The 15190-nt window shown below is 48.4% G+C and overlaps 1 protein-coding gene and 1 long non-coding RNA gene across 2 annotated transcripts; one reads left to right on the forward strand and one right to left on the reverse strand.

The window, feature by feature from the left end:
- The first annotated feature begins 1000 nt into the window (after window positions 1-1000).
- On the forward strand, window positions 1001-3322 carry LOC109489952. The gene is made up of 2 exons (XR_002143117.2): window positions 1001-2501; window positions 2684-3322. It is a non-coding gene; the product is annotated as an uncharacterized LOC109489952 (long non-coding RNA).
- A 2433-nt stretch (window positions 3323-5755) lies between these two features.
- On the reverse strand, window positions 5756-14652 carry KLF6 (Kruppel like factor 6). The gene is made up of 4 exons (XM_011227465.3): window positions 14305-14652; window positions 10862-11435; window positions 9302-9425; window positions 5756-8844 (listed from the first exon to the last, which is right to left on the reverse strand). Exons 1-4 carry the CDS (start codon window positions 14404-14406, stop codon window positions 8793-8795), a joined length of 852 nt encoding a protein of 283 aa, XP_011225767.1. The 5' UTR covers window positions 14407-14652; the 3' UTR covers window positions 5756-8792.
- Window positions 14653-15190: the final 538 nt, after the last annotated feature.

Below are 15190 nucleotides of genomic sequence, written 5' to 3' on the forward strand. Positions count from 1 at the left end.
TGGAGTCCAGGCATCCTTAAGCGCGACACTGCTGATGACCTAAGCACAGGAAGCTCGGTGGGTGGGTCGTGATTGGTTCACAGCGAACCAGGAGTTGCTGGCGTGCCTTCCTCTCTCAAACCCCAGGAACTTTTCTAGTCACAATGGGACTGGAACTGGTTCCCATTGCCCCCTCCTCCTGACATCCTCGAAGTTGAGTATGCGGCATCACAGCCTGGAGAAGCCCAACACACAGGCGGCCCGTCCCTTGGGACCGTCCTCACGTGCGGCTGGGTGGCTCAGTAGAGGCCCCCACAGCTTTTGCTGCTGTTCCCCCAGGCACGGGGGTGTTGCAGGAGTGACCTTGGAAATGCTGGATTTCCAGTGGCCTGTTGCCCACCAGGCCGTAGCCCCTGCTGCCTGTCTCCATCTTCCAACAGGGCACCACCAGACAGATCCTGAACCCTGGACTACTGGGGCTCCCTATCTTCAATCTGCAGCGAGCACGGACGTTCTCTTTCATTTTCTTTAACTAAACGACTTACCCATCTGAATTCTGCCTGAAGGCAATTTTGCCATAAAGAGTTAAATTTTTACAGTGACAATGCAGGCACACATCTGTCTCGTGGTGAGTCGGCTTGCTTTAGCTTTTGAGCTGTGAATAAATGACCTGGTTTGGGGAGGATGGTAAATTGTACGAGTCGGGCCAGGGGTGCCGGGGAAGAGCTTCTCCGGTTCCCATCGCAATGGCAAGAGAGGGTGCGTGGTCCAGTGACTGCTTTTGAACCTGTCCCTTGTCCTCACCTGCAGGAGCAGAGCAGGGACACCCTTCACACAGCGACCTCACTGACGGCCAGCGCAGGCCATCACCTATCTTGCACATTTGGAAGGAAGTCTTGCACAACCGGAGTGAAGTGTGGCAATGTGAAACTGAAGAAATAGACGGAACAGAACTATGCTTTGTTGGGTACATGCCCGTCACCCCTACACATGCTTGGGTGCCCAGCACTNGAACCTAAGCTTGGCCCACCGGATCAGAACAATTGGACCAGTCTCGGGATTTATAGCCATGCGTGAAAACTGCGGTAACGCTCGGGACTTCTGGGTTCTTCGTCATTTGTTAAAAACACTGTGAATTCCGCTCCCTGAATGTGTTGGTCACTTCCATTCTGCCATTGGCCAGCGTGTTCACGGCTTCTGACAGGAAAAGTGTTTTACTCAAAGATTTGCAGAACTTCCTTCCTGCAAGATTTCAGTAGCATGGCAAGAATTGCGAGAGGGAGCTACGGTATTGATCATAAAAACACCCCGCAAAGCCTAAGCTTGTCCTTCACTGGATTTATAGGAAGATGTCGTGGAAAGCAAACATGGGTGAAATTTGCCTAATGCTTGCCGAGTTTTTAAAAAATCTATTTTTACATAAATTCAGTGGGGAAAACAAGAGTTATTTTCCTGATTGAGAAATAAGTATCCACCACACAATGGGCATCAGCAGCTACCCATCACGTCATGTTCCAGACCCCAGGCTCGGTCCCCGCTGACCTACGTTTTCTCTAGTCTTTCAACAATCCCCAAAGGATTTCCATTATTCCCATTTTGGAGATGAGAATGACAAAGTTTAAGGATTGTAGGAGACCATTGCGCAGCCGAGAATTAATGAATCTTTTCGTTTGTTAAGTTCTTTGTGGGAAGGTTCACCATGGATTCCCCCAGAACGTAGGAGGGTAAATGCCCGGTCTTGGCAAATAGAACTGCTAGAATTCCCTTAAAACAACAGAGGTTCCTAGACTGGGTCACTGTTAGAAGTTTCCAAGGGAGCTCACAACTTGAAGAAAGGGCTCCGGGGTATTTGGACAGCAGCTTTCCCACGTTCTCGCATGGTGGTGTGCTTTCCAGGTGCCCCTCCAGCTGTCCCTGGAGTCCAGGCATCCTTAAGCGCGACACTGCTGATGACCTAAGCACAGGAAGCTCGGTGGGTGGGTCGTGATTGGTTCACAGCGAACCAGGAGTTGCTGGCGTGCCTTCCTCTCTCAAACCCCAGGAACTTTTCTAGTCACAATGGGACTGGAACTGGTTCCCATTGCCCCCTCCTCCTGACATCCTCGAAGTTGAGTATGCGGCATCACAGCCTGGAGAAGCCCAACACACAGGCGGCCCGTCCCTTGGGACCGTCCTCACGTGCGGCTGGGTGGCTCAGTAGAGGCCCCCACAGCTTTTGCTGCTGTTCCCCCAGGCACGGGGGTGTTGCAGGAGTGACCTTGGAAATGCTGGATTTCCAGTGGCCTGTTGCCCACCAGGCCGTAGCCCCTGCTGCCTGTCTCCATCTTCCAACAGGGCACCACCAGACAGATCCTGAACCCTGGACTACTGGGGCTCCCTATCTTCAATCTGCAGCGAGCACGGACGTTCTCTTTCATTTTCTTTAACTAAACGACTTACCCATCTGAATTCTGCCTGAAGGCAATTTTGCCATAAAGAGTTAAATTTTTACAGTGACAATGCAGGCACACATCTGTCTCGTGGTGAGTCGGCTTGCTTTAGCTTTTGAGCTGTGAATAAATGACCTGGTTTGGGGAGGATGGTAAATTGTACGAGTCGGGCCAGGGGTGCCGGGGAAGAGCTTCTCCGGTTCCCATCGCAATGGCAAGAGAGGGCGCGTGGTCCAGTGACTGCTTTTGAACCTGTCCCTTGTCCTCACCTGCAGGAGCAGAGCAGGGACACCCTTCACACAGCGACCTCACTGACCGCCAGCGCAGACCATCACCTATCTTGCACATTTGGAAGGAAGTCTTGCACAACCGGAGTGAAGTGTGGCAATGTGAAACTGAAGAAATAGACGGAACAGAACTATGCTTTGTTGGGTACATGCCCGTCACCCCTACACATGCTTGGGTGCCCAGCACTTCAGGAAGCTGCAGAAAATGCTGATATGCCGCGGGGCGGGCGGGGCGGGGGGCAGTTACCCATTAGCTAAGTAACTAAGGCCTTTAAAAAGTTAATCATTGTTTATGGCAGCTTTGAAATGGGGGCTCTTAATTTAAGGAACAGTTCCAGATCACAGGATAGCTTTGCTTTTTTTTTTTTGTACGGCTTACGTAAAGGGAAGTCAAGGCCTAGCACCCCGAGTTTGGAGGAACTGACAGGGACACATCAGGCATTTGAGTGAAATCTGCTTTTATTGAAAATTCTTCAGCGACTGCTCAGCCCAGCGTGGCTCGTATCAGGACATGTGGTACCCAGACTCCTTCCCCTCTTTGTCTCTTCTCACTCACAGACGTTTAGAGAATTCTCATTAAAATTACTTAGAGCGAAACAGAGAGACCGTGTTATAAAATAAACCTAGTTAAATACACTTTGTTGTATTGCCTCATTTGTGTGATGCATGGACTTAATTTTCCTCTCTTTGTGTCTTAACTATGTGCATTAGGTGATGCTTGCCAATTAATGCAGGATGTCACATCCCCAATTGCTTTCTCTATCTTCTTAAACATTAAAAATAAATACATGCCATCTGTCTCATATCTTGAAAGCAATTCAAAATGGTTACTTTTGTTTGCTTAGGATTGCAGCACAGTTTATAGCTTTAGTGCCTCTGAATTGTAGGCAAGTTCTGTCTCCATTTCATAAATATAACTTCATTTTAAAGTGCATCCAGTGGAACGAGCAGAAGGCTCTCATGAGAGCTTGGACAAGACAGAAAGCAGGGGTGGGTGGTGATGGAAACCTTGCTCTTTGGCATTTGAGAGAGCTGGACCGAATGCTTAGCCTGCTTTTTACTGGCTGAGCGATCTCGGAAAATCAGCTTTAACTTCGCGAAGCCTCAGTATTCCCTATCTGTGAAATGGGGATAACTCCTGCTATGCGGCACGCTCTGGGAAACATATATAAATACCCCCGAGAGAGAGAAAACATACTGCCTACCCAACTCCTGGTTAAGGCGCAAGAAATAGTAATCCTCATCATCACCCACATTTGGGAGGGGGATAATTCAGTTTGAGAAGGAGGATTGTGGTGAAAAAAATAGCTCAGAGTACCAGAAGGTTAAATCCTAAGAAAGGAACTACATAGGAAAGCTATGTTCTTTCTCCATAGCAATTAAAATATGAAGGTAAACAACTTGACTCCAATCGCCCCCACTTGCCCCTTGGGCACCCAGGTCAGCTGGGATGTGCAGAAGGGACAACTGGAGACACTTTGGATCTGCTGTGGCTACAATGGCACTTTTCAAAGAGGTTTTCTTCTTCTTTTTTTTTTTTTAAATTAAAAAAAAAATGGTATGCCATAAAGCACCAAATGCCTGAATAACTTAACTATAATTAAAGGGGCAAAGGGCAATTTGAGAACGTTCCATTTTCCATTCTAAGTCAGAGCAATTTTCCCAACAATACTTTCTACTGTAGCTAAAGAGAAGTTTTCTAGATCTGAGCCGAGCATTCTGAAAATGGTGAACGTGTAATTTGAAATCCACCCTATACTCAGAAACCACAGAATTGTAGTGCTGTATGAAATGCCAGACACATGTGACCTGGCCCAAAATATTTTAGCAATAAGAAAATTGAGGTCCTGTGAAATACAGCAAATTGCCCAGAAGCACACAACTAGTTCAAACAGAAACATATCCTTTCTTTGAGCTAGGTTTCAAAAAATTCGTTAAACACATTGAAATTTTTTAGACTTCTATAAATATCCTTGGTTTACAGCCGATTCCTTACACGACGCGGCTTCTAACAGCCTTATTTGAACATAACTGAGCTGTTCGGCATAGTCTCCGCATGACAAAGTGGTCAAGTCTTACTAGTAGCCGAGAATGCATTATCAAGCCTTTATTTAGCTGTACTGTCAGGGCAATCCAACTATTAGTCATCTTGACATGTGCCTCAGAACACCACACACCCATGAGTCCTGGCAAAAATTGCATCTGCTTCCTGCTGCCTCCCACACTTCAACTCTTTGCAAATTGCAGATATTTTTACTGCCGTTCTAGAAAGAAAATTACTTAACATTCCTAATCTGGGGAGGCATTTAAACGTCCCCTCCCTAATTATAAAATTAAAAGCCGACTAGTGTAACTCGGCACATGTAGCAAAATGAAGGTACGCTAGGAAGAGCAGTAGTGAGCGAGCGAGAATCAAGAACTTCCTGAAACGACGACGTTAGGAAGCTCATGCCTACAGAAATTTGTCATCCCGCAGCCCCCTTCTTCTAGAAAGCACATTGGTTTTACCCTGTCACTCCCGAGTCTTCATATGATCTGGAAATGGACTTGTAGGCGGACCAATTGCTACTCATCACAGAGCAAAACCAAGCCCGAGATCGAAAGCTGCTCACACGAAACATTTCTGAAAACCAGAAGGGATTGTATTTTCAAACCCTACATTTAATACATGCTGTTGGCCCTAAACATTGTATCTATCTAGCTACATAAAATCATGTGATCATGTAAACAATCTTTTACTTTGTGCCCTATTTCACTGGGCTGATCAGTAAACATATAGTTTATACAGAAGAGTGGGTTGAAGGCCAGGGGGTGACTTTTGGACCTGCTGCCCCACCTCTGTCATTTCTACCTTCCTCAGAGCAAGATCAGTTTCCTCTTTCCACGTTAGCTCCCAGGACAGGCTGTTCAAAAGTCAGGGGGGAAAGGCAGGCAAGTGGCTGTCAGAATTGCACAAGCGACATTTCCCAAGGAGAAGCCAGGCTGATTAATAAAACAGGAATCGGTTTCGACACCCTTGCCTCACCCCCACCCCCAAGAAAAGAACCACCAGACTCAAGATGCTGATAAGAATTCTTTTATGTTATTCCAATAAAAAATACATTCATACAGAAATATAACAATCTTGCAAAAAACAATTTCAAATAAAATCTTGTAAAACAAAATTTTACAAAAATCTTACAAAGATTCTTTAGATAACAGGGTGCTTCAAAAAAAAAAAGAAATTTCACTAATAGAAATTTTTTTTTTAATGTCAAGCAAAAAGTTTCTGCTTGATTGAGGCTCAGTTATCACCTGAACAGAATGTAATTCTTTATGTACTTGCTTATTATGAAAATTACAGGCATTGACACACATGGCACCCAGCCCCACCCAATCAAACAACTTCATGGTGTTTCATAAGTGAGACAAGCCAGTGCAAGTTGTTGTGGGTTTTTTTTTTTTTTTTCCTTTTTTGTCTTTTGTTTACCTTCTTGCTTAATGGAATTGTTATGGCTAAGCAACACAGCAGGGCCAAAAAAGGAGTTTCCCCAAACCCAGCAAATCAAGTGCCTGGATTTGGAGTTGCCAAAAGAAAAGTGCATTTTCCCCTCAGCAAAATGAAATGAGTTCTTCAGGTAAGTGTATTCCTCAGCCCAGATTAAAAAAACAAAAAAAACCCAAAAACAACAACAAAAAAAAACCAGTTATGTGAGCTTTCCTCATTGCTCATTTCCAGGAAGATCAAACAAAATACCAGCCCAGCCAGACTCATATGTGTATATATATATATATATATACATATATATAAAGAAAAGATCCACACCCACAAGCCAGCAGCTGGATGAAATATCAGCTGTCCATGCTGCGGCATGCCAATTCGGGGAAATTACTCGTTGGAAAAACTGGAAGAATCTATGTGCTGGAAAAAATAGCTTCATCTGCATAAAAAGTATTCTAAAAAAGAATCCCTGTGATTCCGCTTCCTCTTAGGTTAGATGTTCTAATAAGGCTGAAATTCAAAATCAAACCCTTAGTGTGTCTGAGACCAATTAGTGGGCTAGGATTCCCTTCATGCCACTTTCGAACGGCTGAAGGTCCCTTACTCTGGACCCGCCAAGAACGATGAGTTAAGTCAGCAGTCTGGAACAGACTGGATGCCAAGAATCTGTAGGAAATCATTAAATTACAGATAAAGCCTTTAGAAGTTACGGTTTTCATTTTCACCTCCTTTATGGCCATCCTGAAATATTTCTTCACAGGCTGTGGAATTTTCTATCTAAACATTCTCATTTCTCCTTAAAAAAATATTTATATATTATCTATATATATGTATATATATACACACACACGCACACACACATACACATATTATACACACAAATACACATACACAAGAATTCTGCCCACTTTTTAAAAAAAAGTAATATACTTTCTGTATTACCAACAGATAGCTAGATAGATACGTGGAGCTTGTGCCTTTTAAGCAAATACATTAACATTGTTTTTTTTTATACTTCTGTATCTTTAATATGTGTGACAACGTTACATATTAAATACAGCCGGTGTGTGATCTATACAATTGTTGTGCAAAGTCTATATGAAAGTCTCATGGTGGCAGAAATGGTCCGATTTTCCAATTATCATGTGTTTTCCACTTTAACACTGACAGTCAAGTTGTCTAAAATATCGAGTAAATACTGACTTGTTTGGGGAGTTTTTAACCTCTCTATTTGTCTTTGTGAACGAGGACTTTAAAGAGATTTTTTTTTTCTGTATTATATATTGATACAGTACAATGCCAGGTGAAAAAAGAGCCTTAATAAAGCATGCATCACCCATACCCCTGTATGAGACCCCCACAGAAGGGGTCACTTGCATAAGGCACCATTATTAAGATCTACAGTGCATTAACAGCTAGAAAACCAGAAATTAGTCCTCAAGGCATAAATAAGAGAAACTTAGCTGCATGAGAAAACAGTTTCTAAGCTTTAGTGGTTTTATCCACCCAACTGAGAAAAATTTTAGGTTCTTAGTCTAATGTAACATTAGACTAGCAATTCCCAGCCCTAGCATTCTTGATACCCAACATATGCCCAATGTCTTCAAAGGGCATCAGGAAATTCTCCAAAAAGGTAATTCAAATTCAGAATCATTTAAAAAATAATCGTATGCTGCACAACGCCTTTCTGAAAGGGGAGTGTTATAAAATCGCTGGGGGGGGGCGTGGGGGAGGGTTGTGTATTGCCAGGCCCCAATGGCTAGGGATCACTGAATTTGACCAATCCTATCATAGCTGCTCAGTAACTGGAATCAACATCGTAGTCCTGATTTAAGAATGGAAAGCAGTTCCCCAGACCATGCACTACTTTTTGTCTTATAAGGAAAAGTTATCAATGTGTTATATTTGTAAATACACAGCTTATACAACGGGTAACAAATGAGCTCTGTTGTAGCAAGTAAACAAGCTACTTGACACATTGCACGTTTTTTTTTTTTTCTTAGCTGCACCAGACACCGAAAGTTCTCTCACACGGGGAGGGGCTCCCCTCCCCACACCCATTCGCCACTCCGGGGGTCTTGACCACCCACTCCCGCCCTCCATGTTTTCCCTTCTTCTTTTTTTTTTCTTTTTTTTTTTTTCTTCTAAGGCGCAGACCCCACCCCCCAGGAAATGATCGGTGGTCATCTCATCTCGTGGGATACTCCTGACACACAAAACATTCAAACTCCGCGCTTGCGGCCTCTTGCGGTCTTGCTACCGCAAGGGAAAAAGACTCTGCCCCCATCACACAGTCAGTAACTAACAGACCCTCCACAGACAGTCAACCCAACCATTAACATTCTCAGTGCACATGCTCACGGCAAAGGCTTAGGGACCACTCAGAAGATAGGTACCAGTGGCGAGTCCAGGGCCACCCAAACACCACACACCGCAGGTGCTCTGCCGCTTCTGACATGACGTTTCTCGCCCTCGAAAGACCTTCCAAGTAGAGGTCCTGGAGGCAACTGGGTGGGGTGCAAAATGGCATGCTTTGGCTGGAACACGCACCCTCCTTCCACGGCTGTCTCTCAGCCTGGAAGCCTTTTAGCCCGCGGGATTCGCCGCTCTGCTCCCTCAGAGGTGCCTCTTCATGTGCAGGGCCAGGTGGTCGGACCTGGAAAAACACCTGCAGAGCAAAGCAGCCCCCGACACGTTAGGTCTCCAGCCTTCCGGAGCTGATGGCCCACCCGGCCTGCGCTCCCCGGGCCCAGCCCCTCTCCGAGGCAAGGCGGGAACCCACGGAGTCCCGGCCATTCCCATATGGGCTTCTGGGGCAGGAAACCCTGACAGAGGGGCATATAAAGGAAGGCCTCCCATCAGCTCTCTGGAGGATTCTCCCTGACCTTATTACTCAACCTTCAAGTGTGTACGGATGAAGGCCGACCTCCAGAAAGTATGAATGAAATCACTCTGTGCTCACGCACACAGAACCCAGCTCTTCCTAATTTGGACAACTGGCAGATTACAGACCGTCTCAGCAAGTCCCAGGCTCAAACGCGGGACAGGGAAGTGCCTGCCTTCTTTCCTGCGGCCTGTTCCTCCCCGGAGAGGCCATTCTGCGTCCCTACGCTTTGTGCACGTACCTGTCACAGTGAGAACATTTAAAAGGCTTGGCACCAGTGTGCTTTCTGAAGTGTCTGGTTAACTCATCGCTTCTTGCAAAACGCCACTCACACCCTTCCCATGAGCATCTGTAAGGCTTTTCTCCTGGGAAGAGAGCACACGACAGGCACACGGTGATTTCCCTGAACAGGAGAAGGTGTGCAGCGACAGAGCGGCTGGACAAATGTCAACTCGGGAGCCAGCTCTGGGGCCGGCCCCGCTTAAGCACGGAGCTGGCCCTCGAGGTGACACAGAGGAGCCCCTTCCTGACCCAGCCCTGGGCCGCCAAGCGCCGTGGACGGGACCGGGGCCGGGCAGAGCCCACGTGACCGTCATCGGAGTTACCGTGTAAGAATGACAAATACTCAGACTGGCAAAATACTTCAGGGGTGACGTGTCAGCCCGCTGGACCCACAGCCCTGGCGGGGGCAGGGTTTTATTGCTTTCTCCATGGAAACGGTTTCTCTCAAGCACTTATTTTGTTCCTTACTCACTTCCCTGTGGAATGAGGCTTTGTACTTTCCTCCGGGAAACAACATTTCTCCAAAACTGAGGTCATGAGTTTCTGGGAAACCCCATCCTGAGGCCTTCAAAGCACTTTCTAAATGACAATCAAGTGACCAAAGTGACCTCTTCCATCAGTCAGACAAGAAATATGAATTCACTAAAAGTGCTACCTGAGGCAAGCAAGACGTTGCCCCAGCCAGTGCCCAAGTGGGCTGTTGGGACAGACGGGGGGGGGGCGACACCTGGGTCCTGACCGTGGCTCTGCCGGGGAACCCCGACTTGAGGGCTCCAAAGTCCCCTCTCGTCCCCGGGCAGGTCAGAGCTTACGTGACTCTGCATGCACGATCCCTCCCCACTCGGGAACCTGCGTGACTCTTCACCCAGCTACCCCAGACCAGCACAGTCATCTCAGATGCGAGTTCCATCTGAGTTGTGGGCTTTCATTTACAAAGCTGTTCTGTGTGTGTGGTTTTTTTTTTTTTTTTTTTTTTCCCCAACTGGTATCAGAAAACAAAGGCCACGTGATACACAGAGAACTTCTCAGCAAGTACCCGGGGATCAGTACTGCTTCCGTGGAGCGCGTGGGTCAAGCTCTCAGCTCACGGCCCCGTGGACACCCGCATGCTCTGTACCCCCCAGCCGCCCCTTCCCCCCACCCTTGGGTTTCATTTCAGAAACTCGGGAGGTTAACTCCACAAGACGGGATGCCTGGATGCTGCACACCGGGCACCGGGGGTGGGGGGGGCCCATTACCGGGAAGGTTGGAGTGAGTGAGGGATGGGGTGTAGGCGGAGAATGGGATTTACCTCATTTGTTTAATCTGAAAGTCTCGCCCGTTCATCGGGCTCACACGTCCAGTCTTTGAGCTCCTACTCTGTCCTCCCCAGAGACCCAACTCTTTTGGGGAAGCATGAGGTGAGGATGTGTCTGCTCTGCCAGCCTCCTGCGGAGCCCCGGCCCCCTCCCAGGGCTGGTGCAATTCAGTGGCGCCCACCAGCGGCCCGCCTCCCGCGTGCGTCGCAGGAGGGACTGACCTGTGTGCGTGCGCTGATGTGCTTTCAAGTGGGAGCTTTTGGTGTAAACTTTCCTGCAGCCGTTAAAGTGGCAGCGGTGCACCCGCCTCCGGCCATCCGGGGAGGCGTCCCCGCTGCCCTTGTCACCCGGCTTTCCCGCAGTCCCACTGCGCAGCTTCCCGGGGGGGTGCAGCTCGCCAGGCACGCAGCCCCACAGGTGTGAAGGCTCCCTGCTTAGTTCTGGAGAAGATGGGGGCGTGGAGGTGACCGAGGAGCTCAGGGTCCCCGAGTTGACTAAGACTTCACCGATGGGGTCGGAGGTAAACTTGGTGGTGGGAGAAAGTTCCTCAGAGCTGTCGGAAGACTCGCTGCTCACATCGGAGTTCAGGCTGTTGGTCTCCAGGTTGTAAGCAAAGCCAGGGCTGTTCAGAGCATCCTCGGGGGGACTGGAGGAAAGCTTCAGGTCCGGGTCCTCCTTTTTCTCCCGAGCCAGGATGATTTTGGTCCACAGATCTTCCTGGCTGTCGAACTTGATTTCGGAGGCTGACACATAGCAGGGTTCGCTCTGGAGGTAACGTTCCAACTCCAGGCAGGTCTGTGCAAAAGGAACCACAAGAAGGCACGTGATCGTGATGACAACTAACAATGGAACTGAAAGCACGTTTCCAAAAACATGCAGGAATCAAGGGCAAACAGACTGTGGCCGTGGGGCTGTAAGAATCGCATCTCTAGGAGAGCGAGAGGAAAGCTGTTTTTAGGAACGGATATACAATCAGGAGAAGGACCAGAGGTGGAACCTCTCTGGGCCTTCCCAGGTTGGACCAGTGGCCCCAAGGACTGATGGTCACCAAGCCACCTCTGTCATAGTTACCAGTGTTGACATGACTACTGAGTTTCTGTAAACCACACAAAGAAAACCAGCTGCAGACACATGCCCCCCGACAGGTTTAACCAGATCATCTGACAGTCTCGAGAACCATGTGCTTTAAGGAATGCTCCAGCCACCCTCCTTTCTCACGCACAAGACAGAAAGGCCGCACTGCACGCGAGGCAATGTGTTCTGACATTGCATGTGTCTTTCTTTAGAGACACAGCTGAGAGCGCAGGGCCACATTCAGCCGGCAGACGCAGCGAGCTGATGGTCTGCCTTCAGGGCCATCAATGGAGCTGAGAGAAGCCACCCCATTTCCTGTAGAGCCCCGACCTAGGAGGCTTTCAGAGAATGCCATTCCCAAGTGCCGGGCCAGGCTCGCACACAACTTTAATGACTTCCACAGTGGTCAGAGAAAAACAAGAGCTTCAACAACAGGAGTGGAGAAATAATTCCAGAATGGCCATCTGCTATTGTAAACGATGCAGGAGGGGAAATTCCTCCCCAGCCCTGCTGGGAGTCCCACAATGGACAAGAACTTTATCTACTGGCCAAGAGTACAACTGTATGAGTCATCACTCTGTTTCTTTCACGCAATGCCAAAGGAGACTTCCTTTTGAAATTCTGACCAGCGGCCAAAAAAGGACCCGGTTCAAATATACATGCAGTGTGTCATGGACAGTGCCCCTCCCCAGCCCCACAACCAACCTTTCAAGAAGCTACAATTGCCGAGAGACCAGCATCCCCTCTCCCCACCATCTCAAACTTTCTAGCCACTGGAAAAGAAAAACGGTAGGAAACATTTTAGGATTAAATTATGTCTGCCCTTATCTTTACTAGGATCAACTGCCTGCGTGTCCTTATAAGGCTGTCTATGCAACTGCAATTCTACGGATTGACATTTCTACAGCAAACTCTGTTCTTTTTAGCAAATCATTTTCAGGACTAGCAAAAGCCTACCGGAAGGGCTCATGCTTGCTTGCTTACTTAGCAAATGTGCCTGCTATAATATAGCACATACCCTTCCCCCTCCCCACAGACTCGTCACATAGCTAGCATGAGCAAGCAAAGGGGAAAAAACAATCATTGTTTTCTCTTTACCCCTAAAATTAGACGTCTGAGTTACAGTGCATACTGCGGTGTTCTGAGAAACCGTGTTCCGAGGAGAGACGGCCGGCCAGGTATTTTATTGATGTGCCAAAGAAAAAGGAAAGCACATTTACTGAGATCTTGTTAAACTTTAATAATCTGGCTAATTTAAAATCTCCATTATGCTGATAAGCACTGGGGACCAAAACGCAGCTCTCTGAGAGTTTAAAAGCCTCTAAAGGCAACCGGGAGCTCAGCCTGGCTGGTGGCCCAAATCCCAAACGCCCGAAGGAAACTACTTAGATCAGTTTCAATCACGTCCTAGCGAGCAGCTTCTGTAGGAGGAAAAGGGGGGAGGGGAGAGGAAGGCAGGATAGGGCTGGGAACAATTAAGCAGGCATGTGAAGGCTGCAACACTTTGCATTTCATCCCTTTTAAGAGCTTTCTAGGCTTTGAAACGCACAGAATATATTTGATCTGCTAATTTACTTTGCGACAAAAAGCAAACAGCGTAGCAGGGCAGAGAGACAGCCCCGACCCCTCCTTCTGTCTTTTTAAAGACAATAGGACAAGTGTCAGAATCTCTCTCCCTTTAGGCAATCCTAATGAACTGGGGGGGGGGGTTAACTTTCTTAAATGTCCAATGTCAAAAATTCCAGTTCTACTAAAAAAAATGCCGGAAACCGAGACTCTTCTTCTCAAACTCAGACTTGAAGCAATTTGGACGGGCTCATTGTCATATGACTGATAAGTCACTGGTTGTGCAAACACTGTTGGCTTTTTTTTTTTTTTTCTGGTCAACAAAAGAAGCAGGTAAGAAAAACAAGGCAGATCAAAACAAATCTTAAGGATTCCAAAGAGGAAAAAGAAACTGGAAATGGCCTAGCAGAGAAAAAAGGAGCTGGTGGATGTTTCACTGGTGACGTTTTTAATAATAATAATAGTAATAGTAATAATAATAATAATAATTAAAAAACTCTATGTACAAACACCAAAAAAACAAAACCAAAAACAAATTCCCCATTAAAAAAACAAAAACAAAAACAAAAAAACAAACAAACAAACAAAAAAACCTTGGCAGTCCAGGCAAGTTCATATGACAAGATCCAGCTGTGGAGTCTGGAGCCGGTACAAGGCACCAAACTTCTGCCAAGGGCTCGGGCCGGGATCAGGCCGCGGAGCTGGGACTGCCCTCGGGAGGATGCAGCCCACAAGCCCCAGAAACGGGCGAAAACACTCGGAGAGACGAAGCGTTGCTGCGCCCCGCTCATATGACAACTCCGCTCCACGCCGTCAAAGGCCCCTTTAAAGTGCCTTCCGCACGCAGACAGCGCAAGTACGTTTTAAGTCTCATTATTTTAATTTTTCAAAAATTTACCCAAACCATTAAAAAAAAAAAAGGAGAAAAAGAAATGCACCTCCAACCACACACCATCCTGTCCGTGCGTGCATGCACTCCCTCCGCGGTGCACCGGGCACCTGGCACACGAAAATTCCTATTTACCTGTTGCCAATATTCCTCCAGGGAGGGCAGCGCCGAGAAGTAACCAGTCTCGTGCACAATCTGGAGTTCCTGGAAGATGCTGCACATTGGGAGTACATCCATGTCGGGTTGGAAAAGACAGTCACTGCTGTTGTGAAAACAGGGAGGTGTGCGGTCTGGAGTCGGGAGCGCAGCAGCCGTGCCTGCAGCGCCGGGGAAAGTTTCATGCAAACTCAGTGCACAGCAATTAGGCGCCGCGGGTTCGGATCCTGCCGGAGCCCAGAGACGCGCTCGCGAGCCCACACAATATTTGCAAACACCGGACTGACTGCAAACGTAACCCCTGCAAAACTTCCCTATTCAAAGCTCCGCTGCCAGCCTCCCCCTCCTCCCCGCCTGGCTCCCCCCACTCCCTCCCCCCACGTGACTCGCCCGCGCCCGCCCCGCGGACCGCCCAATCACGCTGCGCCCGGCCCGGGGGCTGCGCGCCGGTGATGTCAGCTCCGGCCAATGGCAGGCGGTGACTCACAGCGGCCCCGCCTGGCGTGACCGAGCCTCTCCATCACAGCTCTCGCCATTGGCTCAATTCGAACTTCAGGCGGCTCTGATTGGAAGGCGTCCTCGCAGGCTATTTTTAGCAGGGTATATAAGGCGCGGGCCGCCGCGCGCCGGAGGAGTCGGCGCTGGGAGGTGCGGGCCGAGCGGCTCAGTGAGCCCGCGGCCGGCCGAGGGAGGCTCTCCTCCCGTCCCCGGGCCGCGTCCCATCCCCCGGTCCCCGTGCCCCGTTCGTCGGGTCGGGTCTCGGCCCGGTCGCCCCGGCCCACAGTTCAGGCCAGCAGTCTCATCCTAGGCCTGCCCTGCGGTCCTCGTCACCCAGGCCCCGTCCCGGTCGCCAGATTGGCCGTTC

This window comes from Ailuropoda melanoleuca, chromosome 15, assembly GCF_002007445.2.
Source record: "Ailuropoda melanoleuca isolate Jingjing chromosome 15, ASM200744v2, whole genome shotgun sequence".
Classification (NCBI taxonomy): domain Eukaryota; kingdom Metazoa; phylum Chordata; class Mammalia; order Carnivora; family Ursidae; genus Ailuropoda; species Ailuropoda melanoleuca.

Bases quoted from the DNA above. Each gene is read 5' to 3' on its own strand.
- KLF6 (XM_011227465.3), bottom strand. From the start codon at position 14,406: ATGGATGTACTCCCAATGTGCAGCATCTTCCAGGAACTCCAGATTGTG. The intron at 11,436-14,304 runs GTAAATAGGAAT...CCTTTTGCACAG, and splicing joins TGGAGGAATATTGGCAACAG to ACCTGCCTGGAGTTGGAACG. The intron at 8,845-9,301 runs GTACGTGCACAA...TTTGCTCTGCAG, and splicing joins AAATGTTCTCACTGTGACAG to GTGTTTTTCCAGGTCCGACC.